General features: G+C 34.2%; 1 protein-coding gene across 5 annotated transcripts in view; it reads left to right on the top strand.

Annotated features, from left to right (window-relative positions):
• Positions 1–10,089, top strand: part of LOC112150336 — a 13,289-nt gene extending 3,200 nt beyond the window's left edge. For 2 of the 5 annotated variants that reach the window (XM_036211528.1, XM_036211529.1), the window contains exons 2-4: positions 5,081–5,395; positions 6,657–6,797; positions 9,130–10,089. In XM_036211528.1, the coding sequence (XP_036067421.1) occupies positions 5,107–5,395; positions 6,657–6,797; positions 9,130–9,443 (744 nt within the window). In that variant the 5' untranslated portion in view covers positions 5,081–5,106 and the 3' untranslated portion in view covers positions 9,444–10,089. Of the gene's footprint in view, positions 1–3,008; positions 3,699–5,080; positions 6,798–9,129 lie in introns of those variants that run through there. The other 3 variants (XM_036211527.1, XM_036211526.1, XR_004947750.1) reach the window with 3 other exon arrangements.
• The last annotated feature ends 8,963 nt before the right edge of the window (positions 10,090–19,052 follow it).

Here is a 19,052-nt window from a genome sequence, read left to right as displayed (position 1 = left end):
GGGCCACGTGACAGAGTGGCTGCCTGTTCAGGGTGTATCACGCTGCTTTTGCTTTTGCAGCAGCTGCAAGAATTACAGCTGGAATCTGCATCTTAAGGCTAAACATTTTGGGTTATAATTTCAAAACAACGCAGGGAAAATATACAAATGAAATGGGAAAACAGTCCTTGTTTACGAGTTAAAGCATCACTGAAAAAAATGCATGTAGGAGGAGAGCGGGATGAATTTAAAAGAAGAAAATGAGAAAAAAAACAAAAAAAAAAACAGATTTGAACAAACATTCATGGCTGCAAGGCAACAGTTCTAACTGCTACTAAATCTCCTGATTTGCATGTTAAATAGCTGAAGATTTAAAATTTTGTGATTTACTTTAAAATCTAAATAAATGACCTAATGAAAATCCTTAGAATCTTTTTCCAGTCTGGTCACTTTTGCATAAATCTGTTTTTGGAAAAAAACAAAACAATTGTGAGTCATTGCTTGTATGGCAACAAAGCATAAAAACGTGTTTCCCCCCAAAGCTGAGTCATGAGCTTCAGCAGGAGCGGGGTGGTCTTCATCAGCCGTCACGTTTATGTGGTGATGCTGAAACCAAGAGAATCCCCCCTACTTCCTCTCCTGTGGTGAAAGTGTTTCTGAAAGTGAATGTTTTTAGCATAAAAAGCTACAGGCATGACTATGCAGACAGACACATTTCTCAAGATAATAAACAGCTCTAATTATTGTATTTTTTACATTCATTTGAGTCGTGTAAGTCAGAGAGGATACTGTCAAAACACCTTCAGTTGTGTTTTTCAGAAAAACAAAAACTAGTTGTGAGTTGAAAATGTGTTTATTTTTAATGGGAAAGTTCTGTTAATATTTTTTTATGTGTATATCCTTTTGAAATTCATCCAAAAGTCCACGTATTTATCTAAAAAGTATGACTAATATGTTTGTTACCACGATTGACTTTTTTACTTTGCATTTCTCCAACTGGCAAAAGCATAGTTAAAAAGTCAATATCAGGATCAGACCAAAATTCACTTGTGGACTGAAGCAAAGAGTCCAGGCCTCAAACCCTTTCAGGAACGTCTCAGAGAAGACATGACACATCTCTCAGTCAAACAAAAAGCAACATTTTGGTCAAAGATTCATGCAGATCTGAATGGAAGTTGATTTAGATCAGGGCTCTGCAACCTCAGGCTCCAAAGGCACATTTTACACCTCCAGTGTGGCTCTTTGGCTTTGAAGAGAAATGCCAATAATTGTATTAAATAAAGGGTTTGTCAGTTAAGCTTAATTTTAGATTTTTAAACCAAGGTGATCCTACAAAGATAAAATTACCAGTCTTTTATTAATTTACTACTCATGACACTACATTAAATCAAGAGGCATTAAGAGCTTTACTATTCCTCCAAAATCCACACGTGTCAGATAACTAAGCAAAATGACAGTGAAGTGTTAAATCTGTTGTCAGAGAGGTGTATTTTTAAAATGGGTTAAAGCTCATATTCTTATCTTATGTGTAGTTCTTGAAATAAAAGTACTGTATCAGGATCTTAACTGACACAGGATGTGTTTTATTTTGAAAGGAACTTGTTGCTAATGTCAAAAGCAACAATATAGACCATATTATAGTTAAAAATGACATTTTATAGAAGAATGGCTTAATGACTGCAAAAACATCAATAAAGTGTATTTGTTATTGTTTCTAACATGTAGGTAGATATTTGCTCCCTCATGCAAACTTTAATCTTTTCATCTTTGATTTCCTGAAATTGTGGTATGGCTGCATGCCTGGTTTAAGATAACTCTTTTGCAGCCTGACTTTGCAAGATGCAATGTGTTCAAGTTTTGTCTTTGCAAATTTGGAGACTAACCACTCAGGTTCCAGCTGTCCTAAACATTTAGGCAACTAGGTTTGCTTTTGGGCTTCACTGCCTGATATCCATACAGATCCAACCCTGCATGTTCTAATGAATTAGCTATTCATTTTTATTTATGTTAAACATCCTATTAAGCAGCTGCGACTTTTAAAACAGCCATACCATGAAAAATCAACTTTTTGAGCTTTAAGTGTATTATACTGTTCATTCCTCACTATAAACAACCCCAAAGCGGTATTCTGACCCGTTCTCGCATTTCAGAGTAAAAGCCTGTGGTCTCAACAGCATGTGATGGTGATCAGCAAAAAACTTTATTTTAGATGAAGAATACCGTATATCTTCCAGTTTTGTCCTGTCTTCAATAAATTCCAGCTCAAACAGGTGTTCGTTACTTTAGACGCGGGGCTCCTGTAAGACACACACAGCCAGACATAGTCGTGCAGACATCGAGTGTATAGCTACTAAAGGCAGATAAATGGTGTGTGCATCCATCTTTGAAACAGTTTGGATGTTGTTTGTGGCAGAAAAACACTCAGCGGCAGGCGGAGCTTCAGGAATCGAGTCGTTTTACTTCCGGGTAGGAAAAAACTCTCAAAAATGACTAATATTTCATAAATAAATTGTTTTTTAGTGTTCCAAAGGTAATATAAGATCATATATATGGATATAGTTTACTCTGAAAGGCTCAAGAAATTCATGGTGTGGCGCCTTCAAATTTTTTTGAATTCTTCCTGTTGTTCATACTAATCACTTTCTGGGGGTTTCGGTTAAAAGCAAAGGGATTGTAGTAAATAAATACGCTTGTGTCGTTCTTGAGTCATTTTTAACCACACAATGGTGAAAATATTGAACTTTACATGATAATGTAATACAAGGGTGTACAATTCCAGGCCTCAAGGGCCGGCCTTCACTTTGTTTTCCAGATAGAAAGCTGGCCATCTGCTGCTGATTACCTGGATCAGGTGTGTTTAGCCAATAAGGAACTTCAATGGCAGGTTGGTTAGAAAACATGAAGGACACCGGCCCTCAAGGCCTGGATTCTGACACCCCTGATCTAATACTATATATGAGCACACATGCTGTTCCTCTCACCTTTTAAGAACAATGTTTTTTTTTATTTAGTTTTATAAAACAGGTGGAAGCTGCATTAGTTTATTTGTGCATTCATGGGTTAAACTCACTGAATCAGAAATTCGTCTAAATGATTTTTTAAATTAAGCTTTGTAAAATGACAACCGAGTCTTTTTCTTCTTTTCTTCATGCTTAATTCTGCTTGATCTGCGGATATACTTGTTCCTTTCTGAGAAAAGCAGGAGATTATAATCTCCAAACCCCGCAAAAAAATTCATGCATGAACAAAAACACAAATGATTGCAGATTCAAAAGTGATTTCTGTCAGAAAAAGAAAGAAACCAGTGTATGTGCAGAGGCTTTATATCTTCAGTGGCATCATGCAAAGGAAAAGTTCTGCTCCTCTGAGTGTGCACGCATGTTGTGAGAGAAAGCCTCTTCGTCTGTGCTCCTCACTGTCGTCACCACATGTCCATGAACCTTTTTTTGAAGCCTTCCGCTAAAGGAGGCGTTTGTGATACTGAAGGCAGATAAATGAGTGTGTGTGCAAGTTCCTGTCTGCAGTTTCCTCCCGTCACACTCTAAATCTGACACTTATCCTTAAAGATCTAAAATTACAGCTCAAGCAGGCAAAAGCAGATACGATTATAGAGTTCAGAGCCAAACAGACAAGCAGAAAAATCTCCACCATGATTTGTAATTTCTTCATCAAACTAACGGGGTTGGTTTTAATCGTCACGGCTCACAAGGTTTTGAATGGTAAGGTGTTTTCTTTATACTTGACTTTTGACATTTAGAGAATTTTGTTGTTATTTTCTGCCTGCAATACAACTTCAGATACTTCCAACATATTTATCTTTTATTTGATCACACGTAGTGTAAGGTCAAATTACAAATGGGAAAGCAGCGAGGTGTTGTGACAGAAGAGCTAAAAGTATTAGCTTTAAACTCAACTTCAAAAACTGAGATTTATTTTATAATTAGGATTTTTACGACTTTTTTTTTTTTTGGATAATCAGTCCTAAAGTTTTAAAGAGAAACTTGACAATTTTGAGTTTCAGTTTATCAGATAACAGTAATTTGACATGTCAGCTGACATGACGAATTCTTATAGGGAGTAGCGATTAATCCATTTCTTTTCCTCAATCGAATTGAATCAAAATGACTTCTACCATTACAAAAAATTATTAAAAATAAGATACACTGATTAGATTTATTCCAAAAAAATGGTAGGTGTATTTTACTACAACATAAAAACGATCAAGTGCCAAAACAATGAACAACATACATGTGATGGCAGGAGAAAATGATTAAACCATAATTACAGGACAATAATTTGAATTTTGCTCTAATAATGTTCTGTTTGTATCATTTTGATCTAGAAAAACAACAGTGAGCTAAACTTTATGTAACTAAAATGTGAATAGATTTTCCATTAATTTACTTGTTTATTTATACACATATTTAATTTACACTTGATTATCTAACAAGAAATACTAGGAATCTGTTAAACTTCACCTGCTCTGTTCAGTACCAGGTATTTATCAGTGAGTTGGCTGATTTTTTGGCTAAAGATGTCCTGGATCTATTATTGTCAGTGAATCGGATCGTTCAAAATGAACCAATATTGGCTATAAATAATATCAACAACCACAAATTATGATATGAATCAAATTGTTGTTAAAATAAATCGTTACACCCCTATTATACTACCTCCGTATTAATTTAACTGGAACTCAGTGTGTCTGGGAAGACAGGACAGAGAAATTGAGGAAAATGTTGCCACAGAAGTTGTGCTTTAACTCTAAATCATGTTGTACTAATTTAATAAATTAAGTATCTAATTTATTACAAGCCGATCATTTGTCTTATGTAAATACATTTTTGGTACATTCTCACCTTTTGTTAATGATGTTTCTTAACAAAACTGATGGTTGTATTTCTGATGGTTGACTTATTTTAAAAATGCTGCATAAAAAGCAGCAATTTCAGCTGTTTTCATTTTTTTCCTGAAACGTAAAAAGAAATTGGAGACATTAATTTGTGAATGGCTTTTTTGCATTGTGTATTATAGCTTTTTTATATACAAAAAAGTGTAAATCGCATTCTTAACCCATTATGTGTTTTTTCCCTTCTTACAGTTGCAAGCCACACGGATGTTATTGGGATGCTTGGCAAAGATGTGACTCTTCAGTTCATATTTAACTGCAGCGAATGCAACATTACGAAAAACAGATATTTTGGAGTTTATACAACAGGGGAACATAAGATCTCAGAATATCCTCACTGCAAATGCTTAAACATTTACCCTAAAAATTATACAGTTTTGTACAATATTAAAAACCTGACCATGAATCATAGTAAAATTTACTGGATTTCTTTGTTTGATGATCACAAACCTCCAACATTGAGCAACAAGGTGAAGCTGATTATTCAAGAGGACAATAACACCTCAGGTGAGGACCTTTTTTTGTGGTTTAAGGTGAAACAAGGTGATGTCTTCACAAATACTGTAGGACTTTTAACTTTTTAAATAAGTGGGTCACAATGTATAAATAGTGAAGGAGACAAATACTAAATAGTCAAAAACTGTAAACACAATTCACTCTAAAAAGTAAAAATGAAGGAAACAACATTGTAAAAAAAAAAAAAAGATTACTTTTACCTGAAATTTGTATAAGATTTTCCAGACAAAAGGTTCAGAAAGTAAAAAAAAAAAAAGATTAAAACAGATATTTTCTATAAAGCAATATTATGTTTGTCTTTTTTTTTCTAGGGTCACCAAAGGTCAACCGAAGATTTGCACATGTGATTTAGCTTCAGATATTAACTGAAACAGTGGAAAGTGTCCCCATATGGCTGGAGCAGAATAGAATAGAATAGAATCTATAATACTTTAGAAGGAAATTTAAAAGGGGCAAGCTGCACTAGTACATAAAAAAACGATAAAATAAACAATAAAACAATAAAAAAAACATCAAAGAATAAGATCTATTAATGAAAAATACAGGACAATTCTTTCTGTACTGAAAGAACAGAGCACATGGACCACAAAATAAAATAAAATTTTAAAAATGACCAGGTTTAAAAATACATCTCTGCTTTTTATGCAGCATCTTACTCTACTTGATTAAAAAAATCAGCACTAAAGTAGTTTTAAAAATGAATAAATCTTATGTTAAAAATGAGTTTGAACACTTATTATTCATACTTTGATTGATTTGAAAAATTGAGAAGAGAAACCTTCTTTTCTATTGCATTTTTTTTTATCATTTTAGAGAACAAATTTTTGCCTTTTTCTTTTCTATTTTTTTTTTACAGATTGAGCCCTTTATACTGACTTATAATAATGCATTTTGTTCTATATTTTACTTGTTGATTAAAAAGTCAAGAGGATTTCCAAAAAATAGAGCAGTGTCTCACATATTGATTTACTTATAACTGCAAAAGTCTCACTTTTTTGCATCACAAAAAAGCATAGATTTTTTTATTTAATTCAAAGGGAACTTTTCAGCTTTGTATTTTTTTAGGCAATCAGAAAAACCTCATCATAATGGTTTTAGTCATTGATTATTTCCAGTGATTTGTACATCAGTTTCCTCTGTTCTGTACACTCACTGCCTGTTACAAATGTGGTAGGACACAATATTTTCGTAGTTTTTTTTTTTTTTGCATCGATGAGTAATTGTTTTTATCATATTCTTTTAACTCCTACAGTTCCTCCGGTAACGACACATTCAACGACACCTCCAAGCCATGGAAGTTCCTCTCATGTCGTCATACTCCTTGTGGTTACACCTGTGGCCCTGTTTGCTGTTGTGCTGCTATTCTCCATCTGTTGTCTGCTGAGAACCAGAGGTAAATAGACAGATACAATTCACAAAAATTGATTTTTTACATTTTTGATTGTTTAGAACTTTATGCTGATATTATGGAAGGTATAAAATATTTGGTAAATCTGCACCAAAGTGACCAATACTTTCATATTTTTGTGTATAGAAAATGAAAATTATATTTAAAAGTAGCTCTTCACCTTTAAATTAGGGAGACGTATACAGACCAGACATGTAAATGATCTCGACTCTTCAAAGAAAGATGTGGATGAGATGAAGCTAATGTTTATTTGGTGGAAAATATTTGCAGCTGTGTGGTGATGTGCACCAAAATGCAAACCATATTGCAGTTTCACATCCTTTGAATCCCTGTGATGATTCACATTTTTTGAAAATAAATTCCTCCTTCGCGACATGCAAATGCAGCCTCAAATACTATCAAAGAGAGAATGATGGAAAAAGGAAAATAACATTACTCAGGCTATTTGTAATGCCAAATGGGTTTTCAGTCTTCTTGAGGCAACCCCTCCTGTCCTACTTTGAGTAGGATCACCAAAGCTTTGAAATGTGTTCATATCAAAGCCCCCCTCACCTCAGAAGCCTCAATTTCCTGCATGCAGATGAAGATGCACGCTTTTGATAGCTGGGCCGTCTTAAAACAAATAATAATCGGACAGCATCAGCGTTTGGTTTTTGCGCCTAAATAGTCAAAATCTTTTTGTATAAAATATTTTAACTCAAAAAGTTCAACTTAAAATATTTAACAGAAATGGACTTTTATCGATTTTGATCAATATGACAGTAGATTAAACAAAAAAACATATTTTTTCTTGAGAGAACAAAACGAATTTCATTAAATAGCAGGTCACATTCTCCATTATTGCAAAATAACTGTCATTTACACGATTTATGTTGGTGCTTATTATGAAAAGTACAAGTATTTTGTGTCTTGATTGCAAAAAACCGCTGCACTTTTCTACTGAGACAAGAAAAAAGTCACATTCAGGTGGCAATAAGGCAGAATAAGTTCTTAGAAAGTAATTTTACTCATTGACTTCATGTAAGGACAAACCAACGACTTTTCTTTTTAAGCATTTATTTCAACAAAAATGTCTATTTGTTTTTTTTTTTCTTAGAATAAATAACCAATTTAATTAAATAACACTATTTATAAATACAAAATTACACAATGTTTGTTTTGGTGTTTAAAATAAAAAAATGAATGCAAAAAAATGTCCTGCACTCTCCTAAGATAAGATAAAAGTCACATTCAGGTTGTGATATGACAGAAGATGTTCTTTGAAAGTCACTTTATTAATAAATCTCATGTAAATCTCATGGTAAATGATAAGACAAAGGCACAACTTTACTTTTATCTTGACATCATTAAGATGAAATAAAGTTTTGGAGGAAAAATAGCTTTATTGTCATCTGGTGTCTAAAGCTGCAGCAGAGGACGTGTCTAAAATCAAAAGTTCTTCAATGCACTCTGAAAAAAAAAGTCCTTTTTCGGGATCCCTCTAACTACTTATTTGACCAAATCAAATAAAAATTTTAATTTTAATGCTTGAATAGTTAATTAAGCACAGAGCAGGGATTGAATTAACTTATTATAGGAATAGCTGGTGTAAAGAGATGCAACAGAAAGAAATACATCTCTAATCAGCTCAGTCCAGTTGAATTATCCATTATGTCAGCCTGAAAGGACATTGGAGACTATATAGCTAGATTTAATTAACACAAACCACATATAATAATTCTTAAAAATCAAATTATGTTATAAGTCTGAAAAAAATCGTAAAAAATAACTAATTAAATGAACTTTATTGAGCTGGTTTTGTTTCTCTTTAGACCCCCAAAATCAGCATTTTAGAAAAAATATGAATTCATAGGAAGATTTACTCATCAGTCTGGCCTCTTTAACACAGAAAATCCTTTGATTTTCTTTGGTTTAGACATATAAGCTGTCATTATTATAGAATGAAATCTGGTCTGATTGGAATGATCACATGGAATATAACAGTTGAAATGGTTAAAGCTTCTTTCTGTTGTTTTTTTAAGCTAGAATCATATAGGGGCACTTTAAAGAGTAGAATTAGTTGATAAGTTTTTGCTTTACCTTTAAATTAAGGTTGATTTACTGTGAAGATTTAACAAATGCTGTAGCTTAAAAATAAAGGAAAAAAAATGCATCTTACAAATAAGATAAAGAAAAGTTACAACTTTTTGATGAACATTTAATTAGATTTCAAGAATAAATTTGAAAGTTGTTAAAGTTTCTCAGGGAATTTAAAAAAATGTCTTACAAAATACATAAAACTTGAGTTAACTTGTCTCTGATTCTGCTTGCTGTGCAGACCGAGGGGACGATTCACCTCAAAGACTTTCAAATCCCACCGTGCAGGTACAAACATTTTCTCCCAGATACATACCAAACAAAAACCAGATCCCTAAACTTTTTCTGTCTTTACAGGAAGTAATAGAAGACTATTCGACTCTGCCTGGACCCTCCGTGATCTACAGCGTCCTGGACTTCCCCAAGAGACCTCCGACAGTTGTGGAGTTTGACCCCAATGACACAGAGTACGCTCACGTCAGCTACACCCCGGACCACAGAGACGCTCCTCACAGAGCTCCATGCAAACCGGACTCCACGTGGTGTCAAATGTGATTGATGGATTCCTTGTAAATTTGATGAAAATATTTATATTTTTTTTATGATTTCAGGTTGGAGGTGGGGTGTAGTTTACTGTTGCACAAAGATGTTTGTTCTGGACTCTTTAACTTTGTAACATTTTCTGTTTTTACTCAAATATTTTCAAACCGATTGCCGACATTTAAAGGAGTCATCACAGGATTAGCTAAGATTTGGTAGGACTTAAATCAGAAAAATTCAGTTGGTCGGACAGCAACTTTTTAAAGAAGTTAAGACGAAACTATAAATGAGTATGCTGCGCGGAAAACCTAAAAAGTGAGTCAGGCAAATTTGCATTTTTGTTCATTTATGCAGATGAAAAGCTCAGGTTTTCATTGCAACATACTCCAATTAGGGACTGAGAAAAAAGGAAAATGTCCGGTTATTAGTCTCTTACTGGATCGGATAAGAAGACATGAGTCCATGTGTGTGTGTGTGTGCTAAAAACTTTGCTATTACGTTATCTATTTATAATAAACATGAAATTCATGTCTGTTTACAAACTGCTATGCTTTTCAGTTGGAATTTGATGGTTAGAGGAGGAGTTCTTTTTTCCTGAAGCCCCTGAAGTGGTCTCATTTTGGTTCTGTCTTTAATACTTGATGTCATGTGATCAGCAAAACATATTCGTTCGTTGTTACCGTTTTTTTTTTTTGCCACATTTTTTGCATAGTTTGGCCAGGGCTGCAACTTATACACGTTTTTTTCTTCTTTATTATGCAATTATTGGATGCTGTGACTAAAAAACATGATAATCATTTCTAAAGCATATTTGAATCAGGCAGTATCAGCTAAACATTAACAAACATGAAGGTTTTTGTGCTACCTTACAACAAAACACATTACGAAGCTTTTGATATCAAGAAATGTTTTGACTAATTAGACAGAAACTTGTCTATTAATATGATTAGAGCTTTAAATAGACTGATTCCATGAGAGCAATTAAAATAAATTAGACAAGAGGTGAACTTTGATTAGAGTGACATTTAGTGACATTTTTAATTATTATTATTTAATTTTAATCCATAACTGAGAGGTACTAGCATGCTCCACACAGAGTTTCTGTTTCACAGCTCAGAGGCATCACACAGTTTGTGTTGGGGAATAAATGCTGAAGTTTTCTGTCCAAACAGACCATTTACACCCAACTGGAACACTATCTCACTGCCATTGTTTCCTACACGGTCATGAAAGTTCTCCGTTTAATGGTGCTCACTGAGATCTTTGACAGATGCGAACAATAAAATATCAATCGAGTTCTCATTTTCATCAATGAGGGTGTGAAGTGAAGCAATAAATGTGATATTTGTGTGAAGCAAATCCAGGATGTTGCTTGCTGCTCAGCAACATAAGCAGCCAACTAAGGAAGCTCGTCTGGTGTGTGGTTTTCTTTCATTGGCATGCAACCAAACACCAACTCTAGACTTGTTTTTTTTTTTTTTTTCTTAAGCCACTGAAATCTATTTTGACATATTACTTTTTTAAGTCAGATGTTGCATTTTAATAAACCACAGACTAAAAATAAAGCCTAAAGAAAGGTGGCAGATGTTATATAAGAAAAATGTGTTTAACATATTTCTATTGTCTGTTTTCTTGTTGTTTTTTCTAATTGTTAAATTAGATACAAAATAAAGCTGCTGTTTTATTTAACTAAGCTGTCTTCATTCTTAAAAATATTCAACCACAATTTTTTCAATGTTTTATGGTTTTCATATAATTTGGATCTATAGTTATTTTTTTACCGCTATTGCAGCAGGTCAATGAGAGTCTGTAAAGGTCAAATGCAAATTTGTAACTATATTTCTTTTCTGTGCATCCATGAGTTTTAGAAAGTACTTGTAGTTAACGATACAACCTTTAAATCATGTAGAGTGTAAATATGAACATAAAACAGAAAAAAGAATAATAATTTAGGTCTTGGTGACCACAGAGAAGGTGAAGTCTAATGTTAGTGTAAAAAAAATCTGGAAATTGGCTATTTTTTTGTAATTTACTGTTTACAAAGGTTAAATGAGGTCATTGCTAGTATCTGTTGCAAAATGTTAACTTTTTTTTTACAACCAAACTACAAACATTTAACAAAATTCAATGGAAAATGAGCAAAAACTGTTTGTGTGATAGATAAAAAGACTTTACCACCCAAAAGTAGATATATCTTTAAATGAAACTTCATATTTTTTTTAATAAATGTTGGAAAAAGATTGGTACCCTCTACTGCCAACATTACAAATAAGGATGGAAGATACATGGAAAGCAATAAAAAGTAATTTGCAGGGATTTGTTAGAGTTTCTGATCCACGACAGTACATGTTTACACATTTCTATGTAACCCAGAATTAGCATAAAAAAAAAATCCAACGACCATTTCTCCAAACCAATATATTGAACTGTTTAAATGCAAGCGAGCAGATGCATTTGTGTCAGCTCAGCATCTCCTGAGCAAAGGCCTGCAGAGATAATCACTGAAAGCTGCGGCCGCCCGCCCGCCCGCCCACCACTTTGAGGTAAACATGTGCTTTCTGCTTCAGCGCACGTTTGCTGCTGCACTCTATACAGTCTCACAAACAAATGATGGATCTGCACGGTGCACTGTGTGCAACCCAACGCCCACCTCCATTATATCATCATTTCTTGTAGATGCAGCACTTATGAAAAAAAAGAGCTGCTGCGCATCTTTACTCCTGCAGCACATGGAGGCTATTTGAGATAATTATTTTGCACATTAATAGATCAATTTCATAGAATGTTTTAATAGTGTTCATTGTGGAGGCAAAAGTTTGTCTGAGGTGAAATTCATCCATCATTTTTCATCACTTATGTGAAGAAATTCTGCACTAACAAAAGTATATTTTCTTTTTCATTCGATCCATTAAAAAGCCGTAAAACCACCAAACTTCATGACTGTTTCTGGTGACATTACAGTATCTGTTTCAAACTCTCTATTCTTCACAGCATCAACTGTAATTTGTCAACTCGCAGGTCTCAGAGTTGCTCTGGTGCTATCAACATCACGATGAGTCTCCCCATTTGAACCCGCGGTCGCCTGATTGACGTCTGGTCATCGCCGGGCCCCCGGCCCATGTCAACAGCCCTCATCGAGTGCCCACACTGTAAGAGTTCTGGCAGTGGGACGGCAGCACAGGGGCAGGGGGGTGGCAGTCTAAAATTGGCTGATCATTAGATGATTTTAAGAACCTTGGAGACCCTCCTATCAGTCAATTATCTCACTGGTCACTGTGCATTTAGGTGGACGCACAGTGGCACTCTGGGAAATGTGACCTTAGTCTTAAATGACAAGACAAATTATAAACTTAAATGCATGTGAAATCATGTTAAACAGAAAACAACTTTGCATCCAGACATCTGCTCGATCCACTTCTCTTTTCTGTGTTCTGGTGTCCTTCACTTTTGACCACACGGTTCCAGATTTCAGGATATAATTAAACAAATCCCACCAGGTTACTCACTTGATTGAGAACTAGCAGAATAAGTTCACAAAATAAATAGCAACAACAAATATATATATTTAAAATTTTATCATTTCCCATTATTGATGCCCCTACATTTATCTGTCTCTAAAAGTCCAGCAATTTGGAGTCTTATCATAAAACTTATAAATGTGAACATTTTAGTTTAGTGGTGAGCAATGGAGCATATGGTTGTGATGGCAAATTTAAAAAATTGGAAGTGAATCCCGTGGTTTTGAAGAGATCTGCTTCATAAAAAACACATGCTTTAAGTGATGTGTCCAAATATTTCTAAAATAGAATAGAATCAACTTTCATTAATCCCCAGAACAATCAAACATTGTAACTTGTTTCAGTAACCTAAAGCAAAATCAGACAAAAGGATTTATGCCTGAATTAAGGATATTCCAGACACATTCCATAGATCCATCGATATTAATGCTATAAAAACACTTTGGCATCATGCTTTGCAGCTGTGTCTTAGTAAGTGAAGCAGTAAATGAACGGAGTAATGATAATTAACTAGCAAACAATTTAAAAAAAAGTGCTTCACATCTATTTTCTACACCTGATTCCTTTGTGGTACCAACTGGATCGCAATAGTCAATCTCAGCAAATTTAAGTAAATAAAATTACATCTCAAGACAAATTATGGGCAAAAAGTTGACCAATATGCTTTAGAATGTCAAAGGAAAGTTGTGTATTAAAAGTATTTAAGGCTTTTGCTGGAATTTGGACCAGAAATTCAATAATTTGAGGCAAAAATGGCAGTAAAAAAGTAAAGCATAACCATACAAAACTGTCTTTTATTCCCACTTAATGTCATTTAAAAGGATAAATTGGGAGTTATGGCAAAGAAAAAGTTGGGTTAATGTGGAGAAATTGATAACATTTGTATATCTTTTTGCTGCTTATCCAAAATATTTTAGCAATTTTAGAATCAAAAAAGCTTTTTGGATAAGAAGTGATATCTTCAAGTTAAGATAATAGGTCCAGATAAACACATTAAAAGCATTTTTTTCTGCAATGAATGATACAATCACAAATGTGATGTCTTGATAAGTGATTAACTTCATTAACTTCATTACTCATTTTATTTATTCATAAAAAATGTATATAGGCAGAATATGTTAAACACACACGAAAAAAAGATTGTACTTTAGTAAATCAAATATCTTGAGTAACACACAGAAGTTAAGGTATCATGAGTTCAAGTTGCCACAAATGATCTGTTAGTGACACAAACCAGGCTGAAACCAGTTTGGCGATGGAAGAAATGCACTCACACAAACACGATGGTGTAAATTTTGGTGAAACTCGGATCTCTGTTCTGTTGACTCATAGGTGTGAAATTAACATAGATCCTGTTTTCAGCTTCACGTTTGCAGAAAGCGTAAAAAACCGCCTGAATCTAAAAATGGAAAAGTTTCATGAGTCAAATACGGGAAACTCACGCATCTGACTTTATTTTTTTTTCCTCGCATCGGTCTAAATATTTGATACTCCCCTTGATCAGAATTTGTTCACATGAACTGAAAGTGTGAGTAGAGGATCACTGTGGTAGCACAAGCTGCTTAAAAACCACATCTTTATTTCCCTCCTACATAGGTTTGTCCTCTTTTTAACTCTTTACCTGAATGATAAAAAAAAAATGTCTAAATAGTTTTTCCTTAAAAATGAATGAAAACAAAATAAAATCTTAAAAAAGTTACTTTTGAATAATCAGCACTTGAATTTAGACATTAGAATTAATACAATTTATTTTTCAGTTCCAGACTTGACAGATTTGCTTTTCGGTTTTGAACGACCCCAAACACTATAAAGAGTGAGTGGATGATGGATGGATTGACATTAAGATTGCTGCATTTTGATGTGGTTTTGGACCACTTCCTGGTCTGTTTCCTGGTATATTCTGGTTAAATTTACCTGAACTGCAAGACAGACCAAAATCAGAGGGTTTTGGTTCACTTCCGTGCATATCCTGCTGGGGTTTGGTGAGAATGTCAATGCAGATTATCCAGAAGACCAAAAAGAAGAGGTGGCATTTCAGTAAAAAAAAAAAAAGGCGCTCACAGCTTATATCTACAGGAGTGCGAGTCACATAAAGGTTAGAAAATGTCTCGTCATTGCGAGGAAATAAAGGCACTAATGAGTTTTTTCCTGGACAGCATTTGTTGATATATTTGTCCATCTCCTATTATTATTATTATTATTATTAATTTTTTTATCATTCGTAGTTTAAGTGTGCTGCACCTCAGAATCTTGGATTAAAAACTGGCAAAATCTTGTTTAAATTCAATCTGAAAATATGCCACACTTTTTCTACAGTGTTTGATTTTATTTCCTATTTTTCTCTCAAAATTCAATGTATTTATGTAATAATTTACCCTTGTTCTTTGAGCTTGCAAATGATTAATTTCCAGGTGTCTTTAGAACTTTTACATTCTTAAACCGCTTTTATTCTGGTCATCGATAAATCATGTAGTGCTTCCCTGACCCCAGAGTTAAGGCCTGATAAGAGTTTATCTGTGTGGAAATAACCATCATTACTGATTATATGTGTTTCTAAAGTGGAGGGAAGGGAAGCACTTATTACTTTCATTTCACACAGTTTGCTGTAGCAGCCAGTTACATAGAAAATGAATCTTGTAGATGGAACTGGAGTGGAAACATAAACTCACACTCTCATTCCAATCAAGACACTTATCATTTTAAACAGACAAAATATGTAAAGCAGTTTTCCAGAACCCAGATACAAAAACTGTTGAACAATTAGGATATTGTGACTTGAATTTTTGAGGCAGAGATTTAAAACTTGCTTTTACATGTTTTTTTTAATACTAGTACACCATCATTACCCTTTAATCACCACTTTTCTTACAATAGTAAAAGGTATTTTTTTCATCTGCTGCATCTTTTGTCTTTAATATGAATTGTATTTTGCAGAAAATTAATAGCTAAACTTGAAGATAAGTAGAATTTCAGCACGGAAAACCTGAATTTATTAATGATGTGCGATTATTTCATGTATTTAATATGTATTTATGTGCTCATGATTTAAAAACATGTGTGCAATACTGCCCTCTGGAGGCAGCTAAATCCCATTACTCTTTTAAAAAACAGTACTTCGTGTGTCCACAAGGTGGCAATCTTTACATTAAGAGTGATATTGGACCCAAAATGTGCCCAGCTATATATATATTTTTAAATAAATATATCAAATAGTCACATGGTTAATGTGCCTAAAAATACTTTGATTTCCTCACTAACAAAAGATAAAAGTAAAATGTCTATTTTGTAAGTGGTGTATAAAACAATAAAATGTCATTAAATGTTATTCTTATAGTGTTCAGAAATGTAATATTTCAGACTTTTAATTTTAAATTGTCATGAATACATTTTAAAAGATGCTTAATAATTCCATCAAATAATCAGATTACCATATTAATCCACTTATACAAAATGTGAAAGTCAGTCATACTACATGCATAACACCAAATAAATGCACAAAGAAAAAAAGCATGTTAGTGTTGAAGATTAAAGGCTTGTTGTGCCTCTTTGTTGAGGGATCGCATTAAGTTCAGGAAATCTTGCTTGAGCTACAGCTAATGAATTCTTTATTGACTTGAAACCAGAAACTGTGCGTCTCTTCAGTCCCCAGCATGGCTGTCAGCCTCGGTTTTTGTTACACCTGACATCAGAGCGAGCATCTCGGCTTGAGCCGCTCACATCAGTGGCGGTGCCCACAGAGTAGTGCATGGGAGGTCAACCAGAGCACATCAAACTGGAACAGGTTACCACTGTCCCCGCACATGTTGGCTCACAAAACTGTTGCTTCTGACTTCAAAATCTTTGTACATTTGTCACTGTTTGCTGTTGAGGTAAATAATACTACTTGTGTTTTTACAACAAGTTGGAAACTATTCTTTGTTTCATTAAGAGCTAGGAACTAGCAATAAGCAAGTTATTATTAAAATAAGTCAAAGTCAAGTTGCTCCATATTCTTGACAACAGGAAAAACTTGATTAAAGACTCAAAAAGATTCAAATTTCACTAAATTTTAAAGGTGTTGCTTTAAATTTCAATAGATATTGACAAGTTAGAATAGGATTTATTGTTGTTATATGGGAACAATAAATGTATTAGTACTAATATTATTTAAGATGGGCCAACTTTTACTGACAAATGAGCTACAAGTAGATGATAAAAGCTCAAAAATACAAACCATTTGCTTGGAACTAGAAAAAAAACTTATTTTGGGGCTGTATAATAGTCATGTTTAAGTAATTCTATCAAACATTCAGCTTTTTAGCTAATTCTTTTTGATTGCTTGTGTGGAACTCCGTGCTTCTTTTAATCTTATTTTAATGATCACACCTTTATCATTTCTTTTGATTGTTTCTTTTAATGTTTTATGTAAAGCATTAAATGTGCAACCCAAATAAACTTGCCTTGTGTTGCCGTGCCTGCTAGGTTTTGATATTTTATCATAAGCATCTGTTTTGTCGGACAACCATTCTCTGTGTTACATGTCTGTTTCACTGGTTGACCAAATAAAAAAAAAAGATTTGCTTCTTGAAAATTTATACCTACCTTTATATTCAATTATATTTAAAATCAACAAACTTCACAACTAAAGCAGGACATCATCTGACTGATCAGCTTCCAGTCATAAGTGAAAAGCTGGTTTTTGGTTTTGCAAAGGTGACACTGACATTGTGGCATGTGCGGTTGGGCTGACAGTTTCTACTTTGTAAAAATAAAGGAAACTTTTTTAAAAATGAAAGCAAAAGATTTGTTGCGAAATGACAAAAATAGGAAATGTGGAAAAGAATGAGGATGCAAAACAAGGAACAGTGACAGTGAAAGGTTCTTTGATGGACAGTCAGGCAGAGGATGCGTGTTAAAACCTCGTGGCAGCTTCGCATGTATTCTGTCAGAGTAAAGAAATGTGGTCACTGACAAATGAGGCCGAGTTGATCCCTTACTAGTCGACGTTTAAATGCAGCAGAAGAAGACCTGAGGATCACAGAGGATAAAAGTCCAAAAACCAGTTTTAATACTACTGTGAGAAAAGAAATGGCAATAATCAGAAAAAATTACCAGATATAAACAAGTGAGTCACATGGCCAAATGTTTTATCCATCATTTCGTGATTGATTATGTAATATGTGTCTATTTTATGTATTATTACCTGATTGCTTGAGACAATTGCTCGATGTGCCTACGTCTCGCTTACATCATCCTCACTGACCCTTGCTTGCTCTTTAAGTGTTCCCCACGATATTTTTTACTCACTGATATTTAATTTTTCATTTAATTTTATTCCGTCAACAGCAAGCTAGCATGTAAAGTACCTTTCTGTAACATTTTTTTGTGATTTTACTTTTTAAATTCATTTTAAAACATTTGAATTCTTGACATTGATGATGCCCAATGGTCCATTCACAACGATTCACACATCAAATTCACATCTGCTGCCTCTCTTTCGACGTCACATTTGCTGCTCAATGCAGAGCAGTCGCTGATGAATTTCATTCGTTGGCCACATGATTGAAAACATGGATGATGTTGAGAGAGTAGCTTGGGATTATATGGTGAATTTCACCATTTACTGCAGGAGCTCCGCCTCGATGTGACGGCCGTTCTAAACGTTACTTCCATCTGTCTGTGGCCCAGTTTGAAGAATTTCTGTCCCGCATTATCCTGGGAGGGGAAAATGAAAATAAAGATTGAGGATCTTTTTATTATTGTCTCAATGAAAAGTAAAGAAAAAGAAAAACATCATAAGCTCATGGAGATGGTGCGATTGTGCGGCTCTCTGTCTGCCGGGCAGCCAATTGCCAGCATTGGCAAAACAGGACTGGTGTTACATGTGGAGGTCATTTCAAGTTTCTCCCTCTTGATCTTTTTTGGCTGGTTTTCCACTCGTGCTGATTTTGTCTTGATAATTATCTCTACTGGCACTATGAGGCGATTCCTTAAGCCTACAGAAGTTGCACAGGTTGTCCAACGTCTCCAGGATGGCATATCCACACGTGCTGCAGCAAGAAGGTTTAATGTGTCTCCCAGCACAATCTCCAGAACGTGGAGGAGATTTCAGGAGACTGGTGGTTAT

The sequence above is a fragment of the Oryzias melastigma genome, linkage group LG4 (assembly GCF_002922805.2).
Source record: "Oryzias melastigma strain HK-1 linkage group LG4, ASM292280v2, whole genome shotgun sequence".
In the NCBI taxonomy this organism is placed as follows: Eukaryota; Metazoa; Chordata; class Actinopteri; order Beloniformes; family Adrianichthyidae; genus Oryzias; species Oryzias melastigma.
Note: the sequence above shows the minus strand (reverse complement) of the source record. Positions and strands in the feature narration are given on the sequence as shown.